This window comes from Nelusetta ayraudi, unplaced genomic scaffold, assembly GCF_046127955.1.
Source record: "Nelusetta ayraudi isolate G7.1 ecotype Tasmania unplaced genomic scaffold, CSIRO-AGI_Nayr_v1 ptg000011l, whole genome shotgun sequence".
NCBI lineage: Eukaryota > Metazoa > Chordata > Actinopteri > Tetraodontiformes > Monacanthidae > Nelusetta > Nelusetta ayraudi.
In genome coordinates this window covers 12,626,157-12,651,049 of record NW_027466061.1, presented here as the reverse complement: position 1 = coordinate 12,651,049, position 24,893 = coordinate 12,626,157, and the positions used below count along the sequence as shown (strand labels likewise).

Genomic DNA, 24,893 nt, shown 5'->3' with positions numbered 1-24,893 from the left:
GCAAGTGTTTTGGCTTCGTCAGAATTTGGTCAGTGCCTCTTTATAAGGTGTAACAGTCAAACTAAAATTTAAAAATGCATTAGGCTAGTACTAGCTTAATGTCTGTTTGCCCCAAGGCATCCCAGTTCCCAACTCTTTATTAACTCCCTGGGTGATCTAGCCAGGAGAGATCTGAGGTATCAACACAAACCTAAACCCAAGCTAATAACTTATTTATGTTGATTTATTATTGAATACGCTGAAGTCAGATGTGAGTATGTACAGCAACAGACGTTTATTGGACTGATCGAGTTTTGCTCTCCAAATACAGCAAAAGACAAAGTGAAGAGAAATTTAAGCATATCATTTGAAAGACAAAGTTTCTCAAGCAGTCAACATATTGTGTACAAAATGGAGTCTGAAACAGACAGAAACGTCTTGTTATTGTTAGGATAGCGCAAAACTGATATCGTCACCCTCTACTTCAATGCCTCTGTCTGTGGTGGGCAGGCATTACAATACAATATATTTCCATACAAATACAAAAATGGGGGGAGTAGGGGTTTGGTCTCTTTTTTTATTTAAATAGGCTCCGCAGGGGGCTGGGCAGGATTTAATCATCCAAAAAGTCATCATCAAGGTTAACATCTGAGGTGTCAATGTCATCCAGCTCCATGTTGTCCAGGTCCACTTCCAAGTCATCCAGATTCTACATAAATACAGCAACACAAAGACACAACAGAGATTATTTCATATTTTTCTGTGATTTATGACAAAATAACTTTTAATATGAAAAATGAGCCTTGTATAAACAATTTAGATGAAGGCATAATGACAGAAGAAAGACAACCTTGTCTTGTTGTGACACGGCTGGGACTTCCTCTTGCTCCTCCTCTTCCTCTTCTTCCTCCTCCTCTTCCTCCTCCTCCTCTTTCTCAACAACCACTGGAGCTGCAGGTTCAGGTGGTGAAGACATTACAGCAGCAACAGCCGGTGCTGCCACAGACTCCTCAATTTCCTGTGTGTGCAAGGCATACTATTGTTATTATCTCTTTTATACTTCTAAGTAATAATTGTGATATGTTTAATGCTTTGGTTTAACAAAAATATACAAATGCTGTGTAGACAAACCTGGGTGACAGAGGGAATCAAATTTCCTTTTGGCTCATATCCCTGAGCCTCCTCAAGAATATTCCTGTCTTCATTGAGCTGGAAGATATCATGATGTATTAGAATGCAGAAGAGATGACTCATAAGTGACTGTGAAATGATGATGTGAACACAGCACGACTACTCGGAGTGAGTGAAACTCACTGTGACGAGGGGGTAATCTGTGGCAGGTCGGGTGGATCCCAAGCAGGTCTCTCGAAGGTAATGCTCAGCCGCAAATGCTTCTCTCAGGCCAGGGAACAGGTTCTCGTATTCCGTGGGGTCTGCTAGAGACTCAGCTGCCTGTCATCACATTCACACATGCAGAAGCAGGTGACGGTCAGGCAAAAGGCAAAACTTGAGAGTGAAATCTATTAGAACTAATGTAAAAATTATACTGCGGGCTTCTTGCGGTTTCTGACTGAAAACTTTGGTGTAGAAATAATAATTATGATGGCCTCACCTTCTGGTTGACTTTAGCGAGACTCTCCCTCCACAATTTCACGACACGGGACACCTGACTGGGCAGGTAGGTGCGAGCCAGAAAAGCCGCCTCTGGCAGTCGGTTTGTCCTGATGAGGAGCTCCAAACACTGATCCAGCCTGTGAGGAACATAACAGAACATGGAGGCATCGTGTCAGGACTGGGCAGACTGCAGCACACAAGTGTTCACCACACTTTCAACACCTCTCAACTCAACACTTACTTTCCCTGCAAGAAGTATGTCATGAAGGCCACGTTGTTCTTGCCGTCTTTCTCCGCCCCCTCGGCCAACTTGCCCACCATGGGGGCGTTTCCAGAGGCCGTTGCAAGGAGCAGCAGGCCACCGTAATCCTGGGCATGGTGCAGGCACTCCTGGGCCAGACCGAACTGGCACTTACCAATGGCCAGCTCTGCTAGCTGCTTCCATTTCTGCTCTGACTGTAGACATTAGAGTGACGGATATCAGACGTGTACTCATAAGAACTGTTTTGTGTGTGTCCCCCCCCCCGCCCATCTGGTTGCAGGAGGAGCATATTGTTTGATTTGTTGTAGAGTTTGTCTCCAAAACCAGTCGGTCCAGCCTCACCTCTGCCTCCACAGCCAGCTGGTAGGCTATCTTCAACTCTCCCAGCTGTAGTGCCAACTCAAACCTGTGTTCTGGGTCTGTGGATACAGCCAGAGCCTGCTGTTTGAATCCCTGAATGGATACAAGGAAGAGAGAAACATAAACAACCAAGTACTTCTTGATCCCAAAGATTACATTCAAAATAATGCCTAGTTTAATGACATACATTGGTGGTTACCCAATATGTATTTATGTCAAAGTTTTTCTCGTTCCTTACCTGTTTCTCCAGGAAATGTGCCACCCTGGTCCGTTGCTCTTTAGGAATCGTTGGTAAAACCTTGTCTGCCATTCCAAAGTCCCTCCTCATTACGGCAGTCTGGTACTCCAGCACGGAGACCAGCAGGGAGTAGCTGACTATGTTGAGCTCCTTGTCTCCCAGGTAAAGACGGTCATCTTTAGGGATGTAACCCAGCAGGTACATGGTTCTGCAGGACGAGGGGAGACAGGTAAACAGAGATTTTCCTGTCATACGTAGGAGGTCTTAGGGCGTTTTCACACCAGGAAAGTCCTTAGTTCGCTTTCTTTGGTCCGGACCAAAATACAATGTATCTTTTTGGTTTGGTGCGGTTCCTTTTCACATTGCAATTTTCGCAAGAGTCCCAGGATTTGACAACAAACCCACATGTGTGCAAAGATCGTGCAAATCATTGGACAAAACGGTACGGGGCAGGGCCACCCCCTGCCCCGTACCGTTTTGTCCGTTTTGTCTCCGGCGTGCTGCACTCGTTGTGCTCATGTTTGTTTGTTTTTTCCACACAAACACAAGCGTTTGCAGGTAATTTGGAGCATCAGAAGCTTTGGATGCAACGTCGATTTTATGAGGAGATGTTTACCATTTTGCGACAACGAAGACGTTTGGCAAGAAGCGTCTCCTCATTGCTCCACGTTGAACCGCGACTCATGTTCGCCTGACGGTCCGACGACGTGCTACTAAACTTTCTACTATGCTAACCAAAACATTATTTCCACTAATGGTTGTGGCTACGGAAGCCTGTGACGTGTAAAACAGTGTGTGATTTCACAACTGGTTCAAGCCACGGTGCGGTCGATCTCACACATCAACCGATGGTTCGTTTGGAAGCGAACTGAGACCACCCCTCCGGCGAGGTCTCGGACCGGCTGTTTGCTCCGCACCAGAGTTCGCTGGTTTGTATTCACACCAGCCCAAAAGGTCCGCAAAAGGGACTTTTTTGGTTTAGTTCGAACCAAACAGGGCAGGTGTGAATACGCCCTTAAATAGCATTTGAGGATTTCAAACAGAACTGCTTGTATTTTGTACCTGTCCAGGTGAGCGATGGTGACAATTTCACCTCCTACGTAGTAGTTGAGCCTGTTCACAGAGCTGGTGTAGATGAAACAGTCTCCTACCCAGAGTCCAGTCTTCACAATCTCCTGGATCTCTCCCTGGACCTGCAATAGAAGAAAAATAACACAGAAACAATTAAAATGAGGTGTTACAGTTGTATCGACAACAATACAACGTTTTTTTTGCCATGAAGATACTGAAAGATTCTGCATGCATTTAATAATAATAATAATAATAATAAAAAAAATTCAATCCAGCATCTTGTATTTACACCAACCTCAAAGGCATCTTCAATACCGTCCTCAGTCACTCCTTCATTGTTCTCTTGTGAAGCAGCTACTTTATCTGCCATATAACGAAGGATGAAGAAGGACTCTTCTGTAGCGATGCACACCAGTTCACCAGAGTCTGACCAGAAGATCTGCACAAATTAAACAAATATCACAGCAAATAAAGTTACAACATGTGTATCTGCCATGTATTTACAGACAGTGTTATTTACACGCAGCAAAAGTTGTCTGTCATGAGTTGCCATTCCCTGCTATTGTCTCACATGTTTGGGCTGGATTTCAATGCGGCGGATCAGCTCTGTATTTTCCCAGTCATAGAAAGCCAGTCCATTTACTGACCTCACTCCCAAAAGGAAACCTCCATAAATGCCTGTGAGACAGAATGGAACACATCCAGAGATCCAAACAATGACAACCACTCACTTTCAGAAACCACAAGATTACTTTGGAAAAATAGAAAAAAAGGGTTTTACCTTCAGCTCCAAAGTCAGGCTTAAAGGATTTCTTCTCCTTGAAATTCTTAAAAAGTTTTACGATGCTGTTGCTTTCACGGATGGCGTATCTGGTTCAAGATACAAAAACAGTCATGTCAGTCCATCTCTGTGACCACATTTACAGATTAAGGGTGTGTATATATCTCTTAAATGTAACTTGGTACTTACTCAGATGAGTCATGTGCCCAGGCAAACTCCTGTGCAGAGCCAAAGCTCTTATTCCTGAGGGCCATTGCAGTGTAGATGATATACTCTCCATCCCCACAGACCACAACAAACCTGTCAGGCAGAAAAATGCACAAATAAGTAACAGGGACATCACTGTAAAATCACCTCTAAACCGTTAATGGGCCTCAATCAGGGGGGTGCGGACCTTCCGTTGGGGTTGTGCTGAATGGTTTGTGGGTAAATCTCACAGCTACCCATGTCTTTGACAGCCAACGGCAGCCTCTCTCCATCCTTGATCTCAGCGTCACCCATGGCCTTCAGGTTGGCTTGCTGTATTTCACTGTGTTTAGCCCAGATGATCTTTCCATTTGTGTCCATAGACATGGCGGGCTCCTCCCGACCCACCTGTAAAGCACAGGGATTAGAAAATTCTAAACAACAGAAAATAAGAAGATGTCTTTGCCAGCTTCTGTTTAATTGCTCAAGATTTTCTTCTGTGTTGAACATTTTCCCGCAAAAATCTTATTTTTCAAGTTATATCTGGTACCTTAATAATGATACTGCCTTCATCGTAACCCAAGGCCACGTTGTTGGAGCCCCTGAGGCCAGAGACACACCAGACTCTCTCCATTCCATAATTCAGAGTGCTCTCCAGGCGGTAAGTGCTGGAGTGCCAGATGCGAACAGTGCCTGCAGAGGGAGAAAGCATTGGTGCTTAATGAAATGTTGATTACGAAGGAGAGTTAACACTAAGTTTAGGGGAATTGCCAGAGCACAAGGCAATGATAAGATGTCACTCTTCTCACCGTCCTCTGATCCAGTGATGATGATGGGCAGCTCTGGGTGGAAACTAACACAAGAGACGTTCTGGGCATGTCCCTCCAGAGTCTGAACACAGGTCTTATTCTACAAACACCCAGAGGAAGACAATTGCAATTATTACACAAAGACTAAGTAACAAAAAAGACGCACACAGAAAGGATGGGATCGTCGAGGGAATCATTTAGTAAGAAACTCTCTAACCTGGTAATCCCAGATCTTGACTTGACGATCATCAGCTCCAGAGATGAGGTAGGGCTTGTCCCCTCCACTGTAGTAGTCAATGCAATTGACTCCTTTCTCGTGTCCCTCTAATGTGAAATTTGGAGATGAAGAGCCAAGCTGCCAAACCTGAAATAACAAGGACATTAGATAGAGAGAAAAAAATAGCATATTTCTTAACATAGAAAGGTGCATACAGTAAACAGGTTATTGTTTGGTTAATGAAAACACAAGACTGCAGCAGAAAATACAACGTTATAAAATTTTAAGGTAAAAATGAACAACACCAAGACAGTCTCAACCTTAATTGTCCTGTCCAAAGAGGCGCTGGCAAACTGGTTGTTGTCCTTTGGGTTGATTACAATCTGCATGACGTAGTGAGTGTGACCCTCAAACACCTGACTGCATGACCACTTCTTCTCCCAGTCCCATAGTTTGATCAACATGTCATCTGTCAAAGACAGTTTTGGTTATGGTTTAAAAAAACAAAACATATCTGGATCAATATTAGAACAGTAGTCTTGTCAAGTTGTGCAACAGGCTAATTGACCAAAGCAGTTCTAGAAATATGTGATCATTAGTTTCCAAACGTACCACTGCTGGTTAGAATGTAGGGCTGAGTCGGATGGACAGCAATGCATCGGATGTAGTCAGAGTGGGCCTCAAACATGTGTACCCGCTCCAAGGTATTGTAGTTGAACACACGGATCTGCATGTCATCCTGATCAGGGAAACAGAAGAGCAAATAACATTACAAAATTAAAAGCACCAAACAAGAGCATGTTTTCTAAATATATCAGAACACACCAAAGTAATTCAAATATTTATTCAAAGTTGTTTCCCCCTCAAACAGAAGCGACAGCTGTCAGTGCCCAAACATAAACATTGTGATGAAGCTCTCACCGCTCCAGTGATGACCCAGTTCTTTCTCGCCACAAACTTGGAGGCTCTGACAGGAAGGTCACACACTTCAAAGGTCTTGACAAGAGTCTGTTAAAAAAAGAAAAACAAAAAGAAGATGCTATCTTGATTAATTCTTTTTAAAACTATAATTTGATATTTATCTGTGTCCCATCACTTTTTCCTCATACCTGTGTTTCATGGTTCCACACACAGACACTGCCATTGTACAGACTGGCCAGCATCCATGGCTCAGTGGGGTGAAGGTCCACGCTCTTCACTCGGTCCGACCTGGCTGTCAGCCTCCGCTTTATGTCCAGCCTCAGAGGCTACAAAAACGGTAGGAGCGCATTGTCACAGGGTGCACGCATCCAGTCTATCTGCTTCACAAGAGAACACTACGACTGATAGATTTCGAAAAAGTCTCCTTGTCTCGTCGGCAATGTTATAACCCGGAATAGCGTTGAATGATCGAGTCTTTAGATTGAATGTTAGCAGGCTTCAATTGAACCTATTGCATTTCACAAGGTGACAAAATACAAACTGACACATGAATACACCAATAAATTCTTCAACCGGTTCAAAACCCCATTCACCCATTCGAAACATAGACAAACAGTTAGAGCAAATGTGAAAATATGTTGAGTTGGCTGTCAGCTAAGTCAAGCTAGTTAGCCGCTAGGCTATTTGCAATGATGCACTGTTATTTGAAGCAGCCGGACCGTGTTTGAGAAAAATGAATTAGGTCGAGCTAGAGGAGATAGACACAATTTGAATTTATCAAAGACTCACTCACCATCGTTTAATCTTGTCTTGCAATTAAGTCGGATAACGATGTTCCGAACAAATGCAGTACGGGTTCAAGCTTTCGGACTTCAGTGAACAGCTCACTGGCTACTGACGTGGAAGTTCCTGAACGTCAGTCTCGCGAGAAGTGGAGGGACGAGGAAGTGATGACGTGCCATGAACGGGTGATGCGATGCCACGGAGACAAACTAAAACTGAAAAAAAAAGAAGAAGAATCTGTTGCTTGAGGACCTTGTCATAATAGTCCTAAAGAAGTTTATGGTCGGAATCTCCGAGCAAAAAGATTGCAATCAGAATGGGTCAATAGAGAGAGGGCACAGTTTTAGAAACAAACGGGCGAAACCCTTCTTTGTGCCTCGGTGCAAAACTGAAGCTGCTCTTCTGCATGTGATTGCAAAGTTCTGCTGTAAAACACAGGCTGTTGTAATAGTGGAGTGGAACCTCTACTCCACAGAGCATCACTTGTTTCGTTTTTATCGGATAAAAAAAAGTAACTTAAACAATTAATTGGCTGTACATTGTACGTTTCAGAGAAACACTTGTGTTATTTGTGCTTATGAGTTCTGTGTTACATGTAGGCTCATAAAATGTCTTAAAATACACGTCAGATTTCAAACATCATGGGATTTATGGGAACACACATTTTATTTTCCTCCCATCCCACTGATGTCATGATTGAGTAACATGGACAATCCACAACCTTTTAGTGAATAGTCCATCTAATAGATTAGAATTTCACACCATCACTGTTTATTTTTGCTAGAAAAAAAAATCTTTATTCATCTCCCAGAGCAAAAGAACACCAAACCAAAAATAAGAACAAAACTGAACATTTTCATTCTTTCTTCCGGAACACCTGTTGGCAAACTACATCCCCACATGTAAGCTCCTGTGAGAGAGTGTGTGTGTGAGAGAGAGACAGATATCAGTTCAGTGCATTTTATTTTAGCATTTCATAACATTTCACCTTTATTGATTACACACTTAACCCAATGGTTAAGACGTGTTGTCAAACCCACCAGGTAGAGTCCGTCTCCTTCGATCCAGTGCCTCCAGCCACGGTTGGCCTTCTCTCCTTCCTGAGTGCAAACCAGCACGTCTCCCTGCCATGTCACCAGACTCTGCAAGATAACATAAAACAAACCTATTTAGCCTCAAACATAATGCATAACGATATAGTTTTGAGTGTTTGTTTTGAGGCAGGATTGTCACTGCACGCAGAAGCATTTCATGTATTTATCTGAGGTAATCAGAGTTTTAGTTAAACTGTTACAGATATCTTGTCACCTTCAGGGCCACACACTGATAAACCTACCTTGATGTTTCTGTTGTCCAGTCCCTTTGTGTACTCATCGAATGCAACCCCTACTGTGAATGAAAGCTCGTAGTTCCTCAGGGTGCTCAGTGTTTTGAAGTTAAACTTGTCTCCATCTTGTGCCACGACTTTTGTTTGAGAAAGGGAGATGGCAATTTTTCTCGTGGCAAAGTCAATATCTGCGTGAAACAGTAGCAAAGTCTTGATTTAAGCAGAAGAAGAATACGTTGATAGGTACTGTAGCATCTTCCTGGAACAGTTTGCTGCCATGAGTGCTGTGACTTTGATGGAAACATTCTCTGCACAGTGCCAGCGTTTCACATGGAGCTTGTCCAACAGGTCACCTCACTTTGAACTCAAAAATAAAATCACCTTGCGCAATAATACTGTTCAACAACAAGAACAAATCCACTCACCCAGACTCTTTAAATAATCCTCAAATTTCTCGCTAGTCTCCAGAACCCATCTCCCATTGAAATCTACTGGCATGGTGGCTGCTGGTGGCGGTCGTGTGTGTTGGCTTTGGACATAGAGATGGGGAGGTGCAGTGGGTCGTCAAGCATTTATTTGACTCAAGGGGGCGGTGGGGGCAGAAAAACTACTGATAAGTGAGATTACAGCCTGAAGTGGATTGGCAGGATAAACGCTGGCCCCACTTTCTGAAGCCTTGGCAGTGACTAGGATAGTTGTAGATCCATGTAGATAAAGTTTACATTGATGGTCAACATATGGACATGGAGCGAAGGGTACTTTGCAACATTAGCCAACTGTGTATGCACAACTGTATTTTGCTCTCTGTGTATTTGATCTTTTTTCACAGGAAAATTGGGACAAAAAGCCCTGAACTTTGGTCATGAGGGTCATAAAGTATTTGTAAAGTTTGAAACAGAGATGGCAAATAATGTTATGAACATAAACTAAATGTCTCATTTCTTGAATGTGTGTGATGTTTCTGCCATGCTTTTAGGAATAAAATTCTCAGGTTGACATTAGTTAACCATTCACTGATGTATGCAATAGGTCCGTTCAGAAGGTTGTCGTTTATCTTGCAAGCGAGGGTTCGATGTCACAACCTTCTGCTGTTGTCTAAATTGAAATACGACCCCATTTTTTCTTTGAGGAGTCAAAAACATCTTAAAACTAAAGTGAATGATGAACAAAATTCCTAATGGTCTATTTTCAACAGAAGGGTTTAAAAGAGAAAGAAGAAAAAAGCAGATTGCTCTGCTTTAAGTTTCCCATATATTCACGTTTGCCAGTGTGAATGCTCAAAATATTGGGATCCAGATTTTTGATAATCATCCTGTGAAATGTGAGCTGTGATTCTATTTAAACGGTTACTCTTAGTTGCTTAGATGAGACATCCAATTTCAGCTTAAAAATGCCAAAATTACTAAACAGAGTTCTATTCTCTGACTTTGTCTTTGCGCATGTTTTAAATGAGTCGAAGCAAGGTAAACAAACAAAATCGTGATCCCCTGAAGGACCATAAATAAAATGCCTGCAGACAAGTGCTGCAATGATGTATCAGGTGTGAATGCATGAAAGGCAGCTGCGGGAAGGAGAACAGAGCGTTGCAGCAGCAGCTTTTACGGACCACCCCACTGCTAATGGCAACCCACTCTACAACTTTATCGTCTCTCGCAGAAACATTTAAGCAGAGGCCCTCAAACTTCTTGAGCATTTCAAGACATTTTACAAAGCTTTAGGGGCTTTTATTATTATTTTTTTTTAATGCCCGATTTGTTTTTTGTGTGGTAGTCCTACCTCAGTGTCACTTTTTGCAAAGGGGGAAAAATGAGAGACACAACATTATGGACAATGGTTAGTTTAATGAATCATTTTAGCATCATTAGCAGAGTTTCAGATGATTTGGGAAGGAACAGACACATGTAATATCTAATATCCATTGTGGAAATCAAACATTGTTGGCAAAGGAGGGATAAGACACCCTACACGCTCGGGCTCTCAATCAACAGATCCTATAAACTGAATTCACCATTTACTTATTGCTCCACTGCATATTTTACCTTCCCATTGGACATTTTGGTGCACTCTGTCAGAACCTATCACTAGCAGCGTGTATGTTCACCCACACAGCTAAACCTGCTAATCAAAAGAGCACCCACCCTGAGACTGATACACTGAACTGCAATTTATATGGTTACGCATGCTGGCTCACTGTGGCTATTTGAGCAAGTATTAGGAGTCAAAGGCAATGCTTCTTTAACACTGCATCAGCTACAGATCAATACATTATGTATGTGTATTGTATAAATACTAAAAGAACATATTTAATAATTGGTATTTTTAAGATGTTGTTTCAGAGGCATGTGATTCGTTTGATGCGTCCATGTGAGCCAGAGACAGCAGGGGCGGTTGAAAAATGGCCTTTTTAGGTCTTCTTGAAGACTTGTTTGCTCACAGCTCCTCCAGCTCTCAGCTCCTGCACCGGATAAAAATAGAAAATTGGATGCGGTTAGAGCCATATAAACACACACACGGGGCACGTTTTTTTTTTTTTAATTTTAATTTTTTTTAATTTACATCTACATTGTTGCTGATTGACTTACCAACAGGTAATATCATGTGATATCATTTACATATCGAAAGGTAGAGGACACTGAATAATTTTAAACATGATTTATGACAGCAACATTACTTAGTTTAAGTTTATCTTAATTTTCTATTTTAAAAGTAAGACTTCACATGTATCTACTGCATCTTATTCTAAACTGAATTAAGCTATTTAAAACAGCAATGAGTTTTGCGCATTGACGAGTCCAATCGCCTGCCGTGCAAGTCAATTGTAATGATCAGGACTGATCATCACTCGTTCTAAGAGTGGCAACCAAACTGACATAACCTAGAGCAAGATATTTGTTTAAAATACGTTTTAATGGGAGTTCAATGTAAAAAAAAAAAAAAAAAAAAAAGAGAGCGAGAGAATCAAATGCAAAGACTGCATAAATCTAAAGTCCTAAATTGCGACACTGGACGGCATAAAAACCTCAGTCGCTAAAAACCCTCTTGCAATATTTTATTGGACACCAGACGTCACTGTTGCTCCAAATTTAAATCCCCCTCCAGCTCCCGGGAGTTTGTGCCTTGGAAGTGGTTTGAAGGCTGCTGATGGAAGTCATCTGTGTGCTGCATTTAGACCAACTCATTTGGCAGGTTGGTTTTGCTTAGCTGTGACTGCACTAATTACGAAGGGGATGTGATAACGCTGAGCTAATACAAATGTTAATAAGATGCTTTTCACTTTAAACATGCTCCCTCTTTGTTTTATGTTACACTCTTCCCTCACTGCGAGGACCAATTTGTGTTTGCTGACACACAACTTGGGAATTAAACCCCCCCACCCCCCACAAAAAACACAACTTTATAAAATGGCTTAATGACATGTGCTGCATCACTGGAGGACAAAATGAACGGGCAGGATTGGAATAACTCTGAAAGGCTTTTCATTTTAAACTATAAACAAAAGTTGATTAATAATTCATCATGCCTCAATCATACTGCTGGGCCTTGGGTGGGTGGGGGCGGCACAAAAACTGTAGCACTTTAATCTCGCCTTTCTTGCCTTTAGGAGGTTTGTTTGAAACAGTGCTTGATGCAGGAAAATAATAATTAGTTTGAAGGCAGGAGGGGGTAGAAAAAAGAAGCCCTCACACTTTCATTGGGTGTTTAGGCAGCATGCGCGCGCCTCTCACTGTGTGCACACCACTCGACTACACCTGGAGCTATTGGGCTGATTCATGGGTCAAACTCAAATGTATTCTCCGCACACATGGCACTGAGAGGCATGGCTTGTGTGAATTAAAGTGTCCAAATTACAGGCATTAATATTCATGGCAGACGCTGATGTTTTCTCACCAGATGAAGTTCATCTCCCTCCACCCAGTGGGTCCAACCTCTTCCTTCGATCTCTCCCTTCTGCACACACACCAGCTTGTCCCCCTCCCAGGCGATGGTGGTCTAGGAGGAAATTGGAGGTTATCATCTCTGCCATGATTCAAATCTAAGCAGGTGTGGGGTTCCAGGTTTCCTCTCACAAGCATGTAGATGTAAACATCTAAGTGTATAAACACAATGCACTTTGAAAAAAAGAAAAAGAAAAACCACCTCTCTCTGTCACACTAAAACAGCTTATAGCTTATCTATAATCAGCATGCCAAATAAGCTTTTTCAAGGGGGGAATCAGATAATCTTTGATCCTTTAAAGCATTCAGGAACGCAATCTGATTGATAAAAATACAAAGTCTTTTCCTGTGCTTTGGTTTGAGTAACAAAGGAAAAAAAAAGTACAATTATGGAGGAAAGCAGGTGAAAATGTAGTTTTTCAGTTCCACCTTTGGGAAATGTGCTAAAGCCAACTTGAAGATACCGCTCAATACTTTCTCATACAAACACATATATAATTATAATATATATATGTTTAGGTTATGACTTTATGACTCTATACTTTGAAAATTGTCAAATTGTAACTGTCCCTGAACACCCTTCCTTCAATACTCACCATGCATTTTCTGTCATCCACTCCGGACAGATCCTCCTCAAACTCTTTGCCCACGTAGAAGTCCATGTTGTAGTTCTTGAAGGTGCTGAGGGTTTTGATGGTAATGTGGTCGCCATCGTGCGCGATGTCCTTGTCGGGCTTGAGCAAGGTGGCGATTTTCCTGATGGCAACATTCACATCTGCAACAGGTTGGAGAGAAGGGCCGTGACAACCACGTAGACCATTTAAAAGTTAGCAATGAACTCTGCTGCTCTTTGAATCAGACTTTTATCATTACAATCCATCCCATGAACTGAGACACCGAGCTTGACATATCTACAGCCATTTTTTCCACACCTGGTCTTTCATGGTGTGCTGTCGATCTACTCACCCAGGGCCTTCAGGTACTCCTCAAAGTTGTCGCTGGAAATCATTTTCCAGTATCCGTTCAGATCAACAGGCATGGTGGCTGTGTGTCTGGTTCCTACGTCCAGTTACTGAGGAGCTGTGCTGTGGACGGCTGACTGATGCCAAGTGCAGTGAAAGCTCTCAAACAGCCTCAATTTGAACTGAACTCTCCCTAATCCGATTATCTGCCTGAGGTTCATTTTTGTTAATGGGGCAAGTGTATGCGCCCCCCTCGTCCCTCCCACCGTCGACACCACATAACACCTAAATCCTTACCGTGCCCCCCCTCCCCCCGCCCACCCTCAAACCCTTACATTGGCTGAGAACACGTTGCGCATATACATAATGTGGTGCTGATTTATGTAGCAGAATGCTTACTCTGCCCATGTGGGATTAGAATGAATGCACTTCCTTTATTAAATGACACAAATGCTGTTCTATGTGGCAGATTTGGCCGGTGGTGCACAGTGGAGCCGTTTTAATGTCGGGGTTATGAGAGCCATCGACAATGAGGCAGAGGGGAATGAAGACAAATCTATCAAAAAAACTCTCTAGTATGTGAAGGTGGCGGAATAAAGGTACCCGTCTAGATAATATGCACCACACAAAAGAGGGATCGCCTGGGCTTCAAATGATCTGCGTGGAACAATTAAAGGCAACACAATAGGACTGCCACATCTTTGGTAAGCTCTCTTTTGGGCCTGCTGCACTGAGCCAAATGACTAAATCCTGCACACACACACACACACACACACACACACACACACACACACACACACACACACACACACACACACACACACCTCTTACTAAGTGTCCAGTTAGCAGCACCACTCACAGTGGGGTTTCACTGGAAAAATGCCTCCTGCAGCTTCTATGAGAGTAACTTTATCCTCTGAAGTGGGGAAATACAGAAATTGTGTCTCACACACACTGATGTAAATAAAAAAAAATAGCAATAAACAAAACAAATAGCCATAATGCACTATGAACAGGTCAGGGAGGCGTCTTTAGAGAAAAATTACAAAACAAAATGCTCAGAAACAATATTTACAAACTCAATTGGCAGGGGATGCAAGTAGTAATTGATATTCTAGGAGATAGAAATGCCGATACTAAATATGTTTGTTGCTGTTGACCTTCCCCGCTTGTATTCATTAAAAGATGAAGCACTGGATTTGTCCAATTTTCAAACTCTAATTTTGTTCTTCATTTAAAAAAAAAAACAAAACTTGATGTCAGTCACTAAATCTCTCCATATAACTCCATCAGAGACCGTTGCAAAATTGAAATTGAGAATTAACACAAAGTAATTGCACCACTGGATATCATAACTTGTGGAGCAAAGGCACCAAAATAAACTCTGCACGGCCTGAGCGGCCTTTTTTCCGAGGCTACTGTGTTGTTTTCCAGTAAATCACAATTTTCTGCAACAGTTTCAGCAAGCTGTTGAAGAATGCTCGTCACAGCTACTGGTGGTTTATTAACAAAGTGTCTGGAGGGGGGGGGGGTTATGGTTCCTTCCAAAGCCAATGAGACGACATTTGCATGCATTAACATAATGGTTTGGCCACCCAGCCAGTGAACAAGGAGCAGAAGAAGAAGAACACAGAGAGAGCATGTTGTGACATCACTTTCTTGGTTTAATGTCATGTTACTGGTTCCGCACACAGTTGCATTTGTTTCTGCTGAAGTCTAACTAAAGCTGAATAGTGAACAAGGTTCCCCTAATATGCTGTATGTTCTGCAGTGTTGTCAATCTAAAATGTAAATAACTTTACATTTTGAAATCTTCTGTGAGTGTCTATGTGGTGGATTATCATTTCATTATCTTATTTAATTATCTCTTCCTGCTTTTTCCACTTTGTTCTCTTGTCAGATTGTCTGAAGGAGTGACTGCTTATTTCAAAATGCTTGACATCAGCGTCATATACTCATATACAGTTCATATTCTGAATTTTAAGAAAAATGGCAAGGACCAAAGAATTTGTCAAAATAAGTTTCTTTTATTTCCATCCATCCCACCCTGAAAACAAAATACAATGTGAACACTTGGCAAATTGGCTCATTGACGCTGTGACACCAAGACGGGGCTCAGTGCCCCACATCACGGTGCGGTGCGGTGAACATTCAGCAGGCTGTGCAGACCTCTGCAGTCAGCTGCCCTGCTGTCCAGCGCAGTGGAACAGAGATTCCTTCCCGTCCCTGGAGAGGCTGCGAGTCACCTGTCAGAGTCTCAGCTTCCTGCTGCTGTTGCTGTGGCGGCCCGTCACCACGCCGTCAGTCATCCAGACTCCTCGCCGCCTGCTGCGGCTGTTTGGCGAGCGGCCGTAGCACCACGTCCTCATTGCGCCGCTCGCTGTCCTCCGTGTAGAGGTTGTGCTGATGGATGTAGTCTATCACCGGGTCTGGAAGCAGGTATTTGACGCTGAGGCCCCGTCTCAGGGCCCGCCGCACCTCGGTGGCGCTGGTCTCGTTCCTCACCCACTCCCTCACCAGGAAGACGTTCCCGGAGTGGCGCGAGAGCATGTCCGACTCGTACACGGCTTTCTCGGGAAGGAGCCCTCCTCGGCTGACGCAGACCAGCCCGAAGCGGCCGGCCACCTCCTCCACGTGCTCATCCAGCCACATGCCGGGAACTTTGAAAGTGTCCAGGAAATCTGCCCCACACAGGAGTTTCAGCTGGGGACCTGAGGGGCCCGACAGGACGTGTTAGGGGTTCTGACTCATCATTTTAGGCTTCCAATGATAAATAAGTCATCAAATGCAAATAAAAAGAACAGAGGAGAAGAAGGATAAATGCTTGCGATTAATAATTCCACTTTAAAGTTGATTTTATTCAAGAGCATAAACCGGCTGCTGCTAAAGATTTTTTTGATAATAAGCGTTTGCGTCAAGACCGTCAGTCTTTTGTTTTTCATTTTAAAAAGTCCCGCCATCACTCATATTACGGTTCCAGCTGCAGATGATGGCAAAAGAGATATTTATTTAATGAGCTCTCTATTCAGCCAGAAATGTCTAATTCAGGAGTTTAAAAAATGCATAACCTCAGTTATTAATACTGAGGTTATGAAAGAAAATATTTTAGATCTGAAAAAGGAAGATGAGAAAAAATAATGAAAAAGAATAATGAATAATAAGTTGATGAAGAAGACAAATTCTGTAAAATTCTACTATATGAAGTCAGAAATTCAAGGTTCTTTTTGTTGTTCAACATATTTTTGTAAATAATTAAGTAATCTACTAACTTTTAAATAATGATAACCTTGACTTCCTGTTATACTGTGTATGTACTGTGTGCATTTTTGTACAACACACACACACACACACACACACACACACACACACACACACACACACACACACACACACACACACACACACACAGGCATTGTAGCTATAATGCTCTTTATATGCTGCTTGTTAGGACCACAGTGCAGCATTAGACTTTGCACGTGTTAAGCAGAGACACATTACATGAGATTGGCTTAAACCCTGCACCCACCTCAGTGACAGAGTTTACATATTATACACAGATTAACAGTTGTTTTATCAATTGCTGATGTCACTGTATTTACATTTTTGAGTAGGAAGCTTCAGTTTACATGGTTACATGCATGGATAATATTCCTCTGGGGACCCTGAATATTAGTCTCCAGAGAACTTCATGACAACACTTACAGATACCAAATGTATTAAACGTGAACGATTTTTGTTTGTTTTAACTTTTGCAGCCGCTGCCATAATCAAAACATTTTGGAGTGTTGGTGGTCAAAATGTATCTCAACCGATGTAATTTAAAAAAATAAAAGTTTCTTACTTGAACAAGAATCTGTGCTTCTACTGAAGTCTCTGTCTGTTTCTCTGCTCTGCTCAAACTTCTCCACAATACGCTGATAATGGTGCCTGCACGACAAACACAGGCAGAAAGAAATGAAGCAAAAAGGATTTAACGCTGAAAAAAATCCAAACCTGGGTACAAGACCAGCAATTCCTCAGGTGTTGTTGCTTGTTAAATACAGTGGACAAAATCTAAAGTGTAGTGCACATAAAACACTGTCCAAACTATGTCCAATTAACTGCAAAATAACAAAATATTATTTTGAGCTGGAAGGAACAGGAGGCTAAATACGCTGTTTTCTGGAGACTTGTAGAGTTTGTGGATAATTATTTTTGCAAAGCTGCCCCACTGAAGTGCAGGATGATAAATAAAGATAGCCTAAATGGTAGACTAAGCAACAAAATAGAGTGTTTTTCTCTACTCCATGCAGTCCTCTGAAATGTGTTTTTTGATCTGTTCTTGTACACATGTATGTTGGTAACACTTTGTCAGTCAGGCATTTTTAAAAAATAGAGAAATTCTGCTGGGTGAGAGCCGCACCTGTATGAAAAACCACAAACGAAAATGTTCTGTTTTCAAATAAAGCTTCTTAAAGGTGCAGGACAGAGAAAGGACGTGTGACGTGGCAGATTGCGGACAACAGGCCACTTCATGCCTCAGTCGGCACACGTGTCTGTTAAACCCTGCTCTCGGTGGCAACGGTGGTGGAGGTGGTGGTGCTGCCTCCAGAGGGGATTAGTAAAAAATGCAAAGCAGGAAAGAAAAGAAGTAAGATTGAGATCACAGAAGAAAATGGAGCGAGTGATTCAGTAATAGAAGAACTTGACTGCAGCGCCCAGATTTTACCTCATGAATAAACCAGACATGACTAACTGACCAGAATGTGTCATTAGGGCTCAGTGAATCCCAGCAACACTTTGTTGCATAAGAGATGGAGGCTGGCATGCAGCAGGGCAGGCTGGGACCACTGCTGCAGTGAAATGTCTGAAAAATTCTCTTACATCTCATCAAGGAAGCATGACAATTAAGAGTTATAAAACGGAGTCAAGTTCTGTCTCTCTTTTAATTCAAAGATTTAACAAAACCAGCTGTGACATTGGAAAAGAATGATTCGGCTAAAACTTGTCGGTAGAACGAGTTCCTGCTGGTTCTGCAGTTCAGCACAGAGCTAAAATGGAATGGACTGTTGATATGAGAGGGCACACAAAACTGCACCAAAACTCAGCTTTTTTTTCCTGCAGAAACTTTCTCAGTTTGAATTAAACAGCCTCGCCAACAAAGTTTGGGCCGAACCGTGCAGTGGGTGCACATGCTGCAGTAGTAACCAACAAACTTGGACGGCAACACAAAGGGAACAGAGGCCACTGCGATCCCACATTTATCCTCCTTGGATCACAATGACCTTCCTTCACAAAGTGTGTGCCGTTGCTGAGTAATACCTCATAGTGACCGCCGTCTCTGTCCAGTCTGCCTGCTGGCTCTCCCATTCATCAACCGTGACCCAGTTGGAGCTCTGCAGGGCCAGCCTCGCCATGGCAATTCTGTGCTTCGCCGGCACCAGGCCTTGCTTCCCGTAACCGTCGCTCACTGGGGACACGATGCCACCTACCACCTGGTACTGGCCTGGAGGGAGAAAAGCAAACAACACAGTGCTTGCAGGCTATTTCAGCCAATAACAGAGGGAGGATAGTAACTGTAGTGTGGGAAGTGGCAAACACTGAGAATTATTTCTGCTACTTGTGGCTGCATCACAAAGGCTGTAAGTGATGTATTTTAGATGAGGGGTGAAGGAAATCAAGCCTGCCGTCAGTTATCAAAATATGTCTTTAAAGTTGCACATTATAACCATTTTCAAATTTAAAGTGATGTTTTGGTGGCCTTTGACTTGTTTGGAAGGGGTTGTCATTAGCTGGGAGAAGGAGCTGTGGTCACACTCAACTCAAAACTCAACTTCTGAAAAGTGGACCAAACCACAAGAAGTAAAAGAATGGACCTCTATCTTTTCTGGGTAGTCCACCGACAGGATATAGACACATATTACTGTTCAACAACATCCGTAAAATGAGTTTGCCTCACGTGGTCTTCGAATTTATGTAGAATTACTGCTGTCAGATTTTCTAGACAGATTTGGATGTAAAATCACGCTGGTCGGTACTCATACCAGAATAAAATAAAAATGTACTGGCACTTGAATCAAGATGAAGTAACATGAAAAACATCTCAAGTGCAGTCGTTTTCTGATAAGTCTCAAAACCTCAGTCACATGCTATCTTGTAGGTTAAGGTTCAAACAGAAGCCATAAGAGCATTATTTATGTTCCTGCCTGCTTAAATTGCCGCACTGTGCATGGATCTATAAAGCATCTTAGAGCGAGTGGACTGCTGAAAGTATAATGATGTCATAATGACCTGTGTGACCAGGCTAGGGTTCTTACTCAGAGCTGCTTTGGGTCCCGAGTTTGTATAAGGAGCCTGTTGTTGGACTGTTATGGCTGCTGCATGTGAGTGTGTGAGTAACACATGTAAAACACGCTTAAATTCTTACAAACAACATTGATAAAGTTTTAATATCAATGAGGAAAACATGACTATTTTGATAATAAACAGAAATGCTAATTATTCTGTAATCTGCAACACTATCCATTAATATTTTCACCACTAGGGGGAGAATATATTACAAGAAAGTTTTAAAGGAAATAAATTCATTTTAGAGATTATTATTTTATTTATATATCTAAAAGTACTTCTCTAAAATGTATATCATAGGGCTCTGTGTGAATACTGTTTGGTTGAAAACAAAAAAGTGACTTTGTTTGGGGAATCATAGTTTAAGATGATGAGAAAACAAATGTAAATCATCCCTGAAAGCAATGGACTGAGTTTTAAAAAGTATAAGAAAGCTACTTGAAGGTTAGTCACAACAGGCAACCTTTGTGTCACTCCACACAGGTGTCACATTCACACATAACCTTCAGGACTTGAAGGTTATTTAAGTAGGTGACACAATATGCTAGAAAATAAAGAGCACAACATGTTGAAAGTCTCACCTATACTGTGCATGTGGTCTCTGGCCAGCTCAAACAGCCTCATGTGCTGGTTGGTGATGGGATTAAAGGAGCCACATGCTAGCAACACTAGCGGAATACGGCGGGAGGCCATGATGGTTTGCACACTCACATCACTGTCAATGTAAAAAACAAACAAACAACCCAATGGATCATCTGCATACAGAATAGGATTTTAGATTTCCAAATGAAGAAAAGATGTGAAGGTGTGACTTCAACGCAGAGGAGACAATATAAAATGGCTATTTGTATTCACATATCTTCAGCACATAGAATGCCAGAGAAGATTGGGCTGTCATTTAACTTTTAATAAAGAGTGAAAAAAAAGCCCTTTTAACACATTGTTCTTGAGAGTTTCTAGCTGTCCACATCTATGCATATATAGTGTATATTCAGAATTTAATTTCTTATTCAAACAGATCATTTTAAAGACACTCTATGAATTTATATTCCTGGTTACTGACAGCAAAAACTAGTTACTAAAAATATAAGTTTTTCACATAATAAAAGTTTTTTTGGGGGGTGATTCTTAAAAAGTAATTCATTTTACACTTTAAACTATTTACATACTTTACTCCTTAGCATATATACATTTGTATCGGGAACCGAAACAAGTTAAACTAGTTCATATAATCTTAGGTGGTAAATATTCACTATCTTCTGTGCCATATTAGCCAGTGACATTAAAGCAATATCCACCTTTGTTATAAAACGATAACATTTATTTAACCGTGTTTTATCACGTTTATATTCATTTTCTCATCAACTCTAAAACGTGTAAATATTAAAAGCCGAGAGGCGTATAATGTGTGGGACGATCAAAAGAACCGAGTTGAATAGTCAGATTATAAAAACACCGTGATGTGAAATGTACGAAGCTTTGACATTGAACAGAAGGTTCACGTTAACTGGCGTCGCTGCGTAAAGCTACATATCGACAACATACATATCCTATTGTATGTGAAATGTTACAACATAACTGATCTCGCAAAAGGATATGTAAAAAAAAAAACAAATAAATAAGGCAAACAAATAACAGCTTTACCTTCCCTTCTGGATGCCTGTATATGTGTCACACTTTTTCCACTCCCCCGATTCTATGTCCAACTCGATGGTTCCGCACAGTGACAGGAAAACTGTCACAACAGCGACTACTAGTGGATGGAGTTCTTTAGTTCCAGACTGTATTGATAATTTAACGGAGCTCTCCGTGGTACTGAAATCTATCTGATTTGGACTCCCAAAACATACTGAATACGATCTCTGGAACTCCTTGTTGGAAACTGTTGTCTGGTGTTCATTAAGTTGTGTAGCCTTAACAGTAATTGGTTATAGTAAAATCTATTTCCCCCTCTACTTTGTTAGTTTTATCTTTAAATGATACAGAGGTTAAGGAAGCCAAATTATGGTCAATAGAAATGTATAAGCATTTTCATAAAAATAAAAGTGCAATAATTATAAAGTAAATTTCCCTCTCTATTATAGGTTTGAATTTGATATGCAAATTTCTCTTGGAGATTAATAAAGTATCTATCTATCTATCTATCTATCTATCTATCTATCTATCTATCTATCTATCTATCTATCTATCTATCTATCTATGTCTGATTGTGTATAATATCATATTAGCTGTGCTTGAGTGTTGGATCAACAATAAAGAGGAAACAGGAAACCAAAGTAATACTGTTTGTGTGAGACAAGGTGTTAGATTTAATCTACAAGCACCGCTTGGATTAATCCTCGGTGGATGTGCTCTTGAAGTCAGCCATCAGGCATTTCTTATGAAGTGGTCTGCTGGGGCAGCTGCCTTGGAAGTAGACAGGGGGAGATTCAACATCAACAAGGTGACCAGGAGGCCAGCTCTTTCCTGTGCTGCCCTCCTGACCCCGTGGAGATGATGTGTGACAGGAAAATAACCACTGATGAAAAATAATCCCAACCCATGCAAAATACTCTGACAGCGCAGGCCAGTTCTTGGAGAGACAGGAACGAGGCAGCACAGTCATGTCTAATTAGCCGTCTTCATGTGTCATGTCATCTAATCTAATCTAATTCCATGTCACCCAATACATTTGATATTTTTAGTATTTATTTATTGCACATTCCATTTGTTATAGAAACTGATTTTTTTTTTTATTTTGATTAGATTTTTCGTGTCTCTGACACATTTTTCACATGATTTACCATTTACAACATTGATAAAGTTTGACTACTTAACAAAAGGTTTGATTATGGTCTATATGGGTTTCATTAAATCATTTCATATTCCTGGTTGGCCAGGCGTATGAAAATAATTTAATATTCAAAATCTCCTCAATAATTAAATTGCCAAAAAACTGAAAAAAGAAAAGAAAAGTCAAAATGCCTCAATCCCACTACCAAACAGCTTTTCTGTGTTACTGCTCTGTTGTATTTTAGCTGCATGCCCATGGAAACAGCCCAGTGGGAACAACCTGTGACATGGCCGTGCATGCATGTAAATGTGTTCCTGTGCGTGTGTGTGTGTGTGTGTGTGTGTGTGTGTGTGTGTGTGTGTGTGTGTGTGCGATCTTTGTTATCCTCTTAGCTCACTTGAGGCCTGGTCTCTCTTGCTCTATAATCCCCAGAACGCACACCCACACCCAGTAGAAGATGAACCATGAGGGAATAATTGAAGAACATGCAGCCGTAAGAGAGAAAATAAATGTGTTTCTGCCACAGGGTGAAACTGAAAGACTTAAATCTGCGAGGGGGAGTAGCGGTGCTCTTTGGGCTCTTGGTTGGAAAAAAATTGCAGCAACCTCCTCATTTGATTTTTTTTTTAAAATAAAGGAAAGCTAATAGTGGAAATAATATGTTTGTATATTTATGTGCGGTTATATGTGTTTTGTATTAATTGAAATTAAATGCTGATGATGTAAGCATGTCAAATATACTTCTAATAGATAATAACAATCTTGAATGATATCCAATAATAAAAGCTGTAAAATGTACAATTTGATTATATGGTTTAGTCATGGGGAATTTAAACTTTGAGTACATTCAACATCGGCCCATTTGATTTCAAGCCACAAAGTATTTTCATTGTAAATAAACAAAGCCAAGAACTTTAAAGGCATGGAAATCAATTTTAAAAGGTGATACAACCGCTGAAGCTGCGGAGTAGCCTTTCGTACTGCAACCTTTTAGCTCTCATAACCAATCTATTAAGCGATATTGATTTCAGAGACTAATTTCCTCATGTATCAAAATAAATCAGAAAGTCTCTGTACTGCCCTTCCTCTCCATTATTAGTCGTTTTATAATTAATTCTGTTGTCAAGTCTGACAGATTAAGGGCTGAATGCGAAGGAAGTCCTCAATCTTCAATGTCGAAGAACAAACATCGTTGTGCTTGAAGGGAACAAACTGCAAATGTTGACTCGAGTTGGGTGTGCATGCGTCATCAAATGGTCAGAGTCGCAGCTGTGTTTTAAACGTAGTCCTGTTTCATTTCAGCCCGTTGACATTTATCCAATTCTGACAGCGAATCGGCGTTTTATTTTGAAAGCCCATTGCGCCGGAAACGTTGCGTTCGCGATGGTTAAACGTCACTCTCCCTCTCTCACCCAGCTTTATATAAACAGCGATAGACTCGCGACACTCCGACAAGCCCCTCGCGATCGTTGGAAACGTCCTCGCGCTCGGGAGGAGATCCAGGATTTCAGAGGAGGGTAGCACGAGGGAGCATCGCGCGCACTCCGCTTCAAACGACCATGAAGACACTCGGGCTCAATTTCTGGCTGCTTTGGCTGATTTCGGGACACTCGTGCACTCTTGGTGGAAAAGGTGAGGCCAGTTTATGAGAGTAGAAGATGTGGCGCAACTTGCTGTCAAAATATTTGGACTTTACCTTTCTACCCATTTTGTTCCGAGTTTCTAATTAAGTTGACAAGCAAGGCGCAACTTCTTCTCAGTTTGTTTGTTTGACAAATTGTTTTCACTGATCTCAATCTATTGGATTATTTAACGCATAGAGTATTCCGCCATGGGCTAAATCTTGATGACAAGTTGAATTATTAGAAAATATAATAACTTTGCCAAACCACAATACACCTGGAAACTAATAAATGGTGCTTGGATATTGATGTTAATGTTCTAAAAATGTCTAGTATGGTGAGAATAACATTTAGAATCTGATCCATTTTGTCCAATTTAACACAATTAGATAATTTAACAAAAATCAGGTCTCACCACAATAAAATCCCAGTAGTCAAGTATTTAGTTTGTCTTCCAATTCTTCTATTTATGTACCCATTGTCATTATTTTAGGTGTTACCCTGATTTTAATGATAACATTTTTAGTTAATACTGCCTGTAGTCATACCTTACATTTTGGCACATACACCTTTTAAGGTCACCTGCCTAACCCTACTAGAAACCTTGATAGACCTTTAAATTGAAACACAGCCCTCCTTCATGACATCAGCAGCTGCTCTTGGTAATGATGAGGCGGTTACCATTAGTGATCGATCAGTGATTTGTGTCATTCCTAATTGTGCGGG

General features: G+C 41.4%; 5 protein-coding genes across 5 annotated transcripts in view; 1 reads left to right on the top strand and 4 right to left on the bottom strand.

Moving 5' to 3' along the window:
* Positions 1-251: 251 nt before the first annotated feature.
* copb2 (COPI coat complex subunit beta 2) lies at positions 252-7,389 on the bottom strand. The gene is made up of 22 exons (XM_076021092.1): positions 7,232-7,389; positions 6,627-6,764; positions 6,439-6,525; positions 6,130-6,256; positions 5,838-5,986; positions 5,518-5,664; positions 5,301-5,400; positions 5,042-5,184; positions 4,700-4,899; positions 4,495-4,605; positions 4,306-4,394; positions 4,096-4,202; positions 3,820-3,963; positions 3,516-3,646; positions 2,454-2,661; positions 2,198-2,308; positions 1,835-2,049; positions 1,592-1,730; positions 1,294-1,431; positions 1,111-1,188; positions 830-997; positions 252-688 (listed from the first exon to the last, which is right to left on the bottom strand). Exons 1-22 carry the CDS (start codon positions 7,232-7,234, stop codon positions 593-595), a joined length of 2,829 nt encoding a protein of 942 aa, XP_075877207.1. The 5' UTR covers positions 7,235-7,389; the 3' UTR covers positions 252-592.
* Positions 7,390-7,991: 602 nt separating this feature from the next.
* Positions 7,992-9,124, bottom strand: rbp2b (retinol binding protein 2b, cellular). Its single transcript, XM_076021090.1, has 4 exons — positions 8,974-9,124; positions 8,558-8,736; positions 8,262-8,363; positions 7,992-8,131 (listed from the first exon to the last, which is right to left on the bottom strand). Exons 1-4 carry the CDS (start codon positions 9,044-9,046, stop codon positions 8,078-8,080), a joined length of 408 nt encoding a protein of 135 aa, XP_075877205.1. The 5' UTR covers positions 9,047-9,124; the 3' UTR covers positions 7,992-8,077.
* A 1,749-nt stretch (positions 9,125-10,873) lies between these two features.
* On the bottom strand, positions 10,874-13,619 carry rbp1.1 (retinol binding protein 1, cellular, tandem duplicate 1). Its single transcript, XM_076021091.1, has 4 exons — positions 13,450-13,619; positions 13,080-13,258; positions 12,437-12,538; positions 10,874-11,003 (listed from the first exon to the last, which is right to left on the bottom strand). The coding sequence occupies exons 1-4, from the start codon at positions 13,520-13,522 to the stop codon at positions 10,953-10,955; spliced, it is 405 nt and encodes a 134-aa protein (XP_075877206.1). The 5' UTR covers positions 13,523-13,619; the 3' UTR covers positions 10,874-10,952.
* Positions 13,620-15,460: 1,841 nt separating this feature from the next.
* On the bottom strand, positions 15,461-21,485 carry nmnat3 (nicotinamide nucleotide adenylyltransferase 3). Its single transcript, XM_076021088.1, has 5 exons — positions 21,417-21,485; positions 20,354-20,487; positions 18,747-18,930; positions 17,287-17,372; positions 15,461-16,156 (listed from the first exon to the last, which is right to left on the bottom strand). The coding sequence occupies exons 2-5, from the start codon at positions 20,463-20,465 to the stop codon at positions 15,747-15,749; spliced, it is 792 nt and encodes a 263-aa protein (XP_075877203.1). The 5' UTR covers positions 20,466-20,487; positions 21,417-21,485; the 3' UTR covers positions 15,461-15,746.
* A 2,493-nt stretch (positions 21,486-23,978) lies between these two features.
* clstn2a (calsyntenin 2a) overlaps positions 23,979-24,893 on the top strand; it is a 108,768-nt gene continuing 107,853 nt past the window's right edge. Inside the window, exon 1 of the mRNA XM_076021087.1 lies at positions 23,979-24,177. Coding sequence (XP_075877202.1) covers positions 24,105-24,177 — 73 coding nt within the window. The 5' untranslated portion in view covers positions 23,979-24,104. The remainder of the gene's footprint in view (positions 24,178-24,893) is intronic.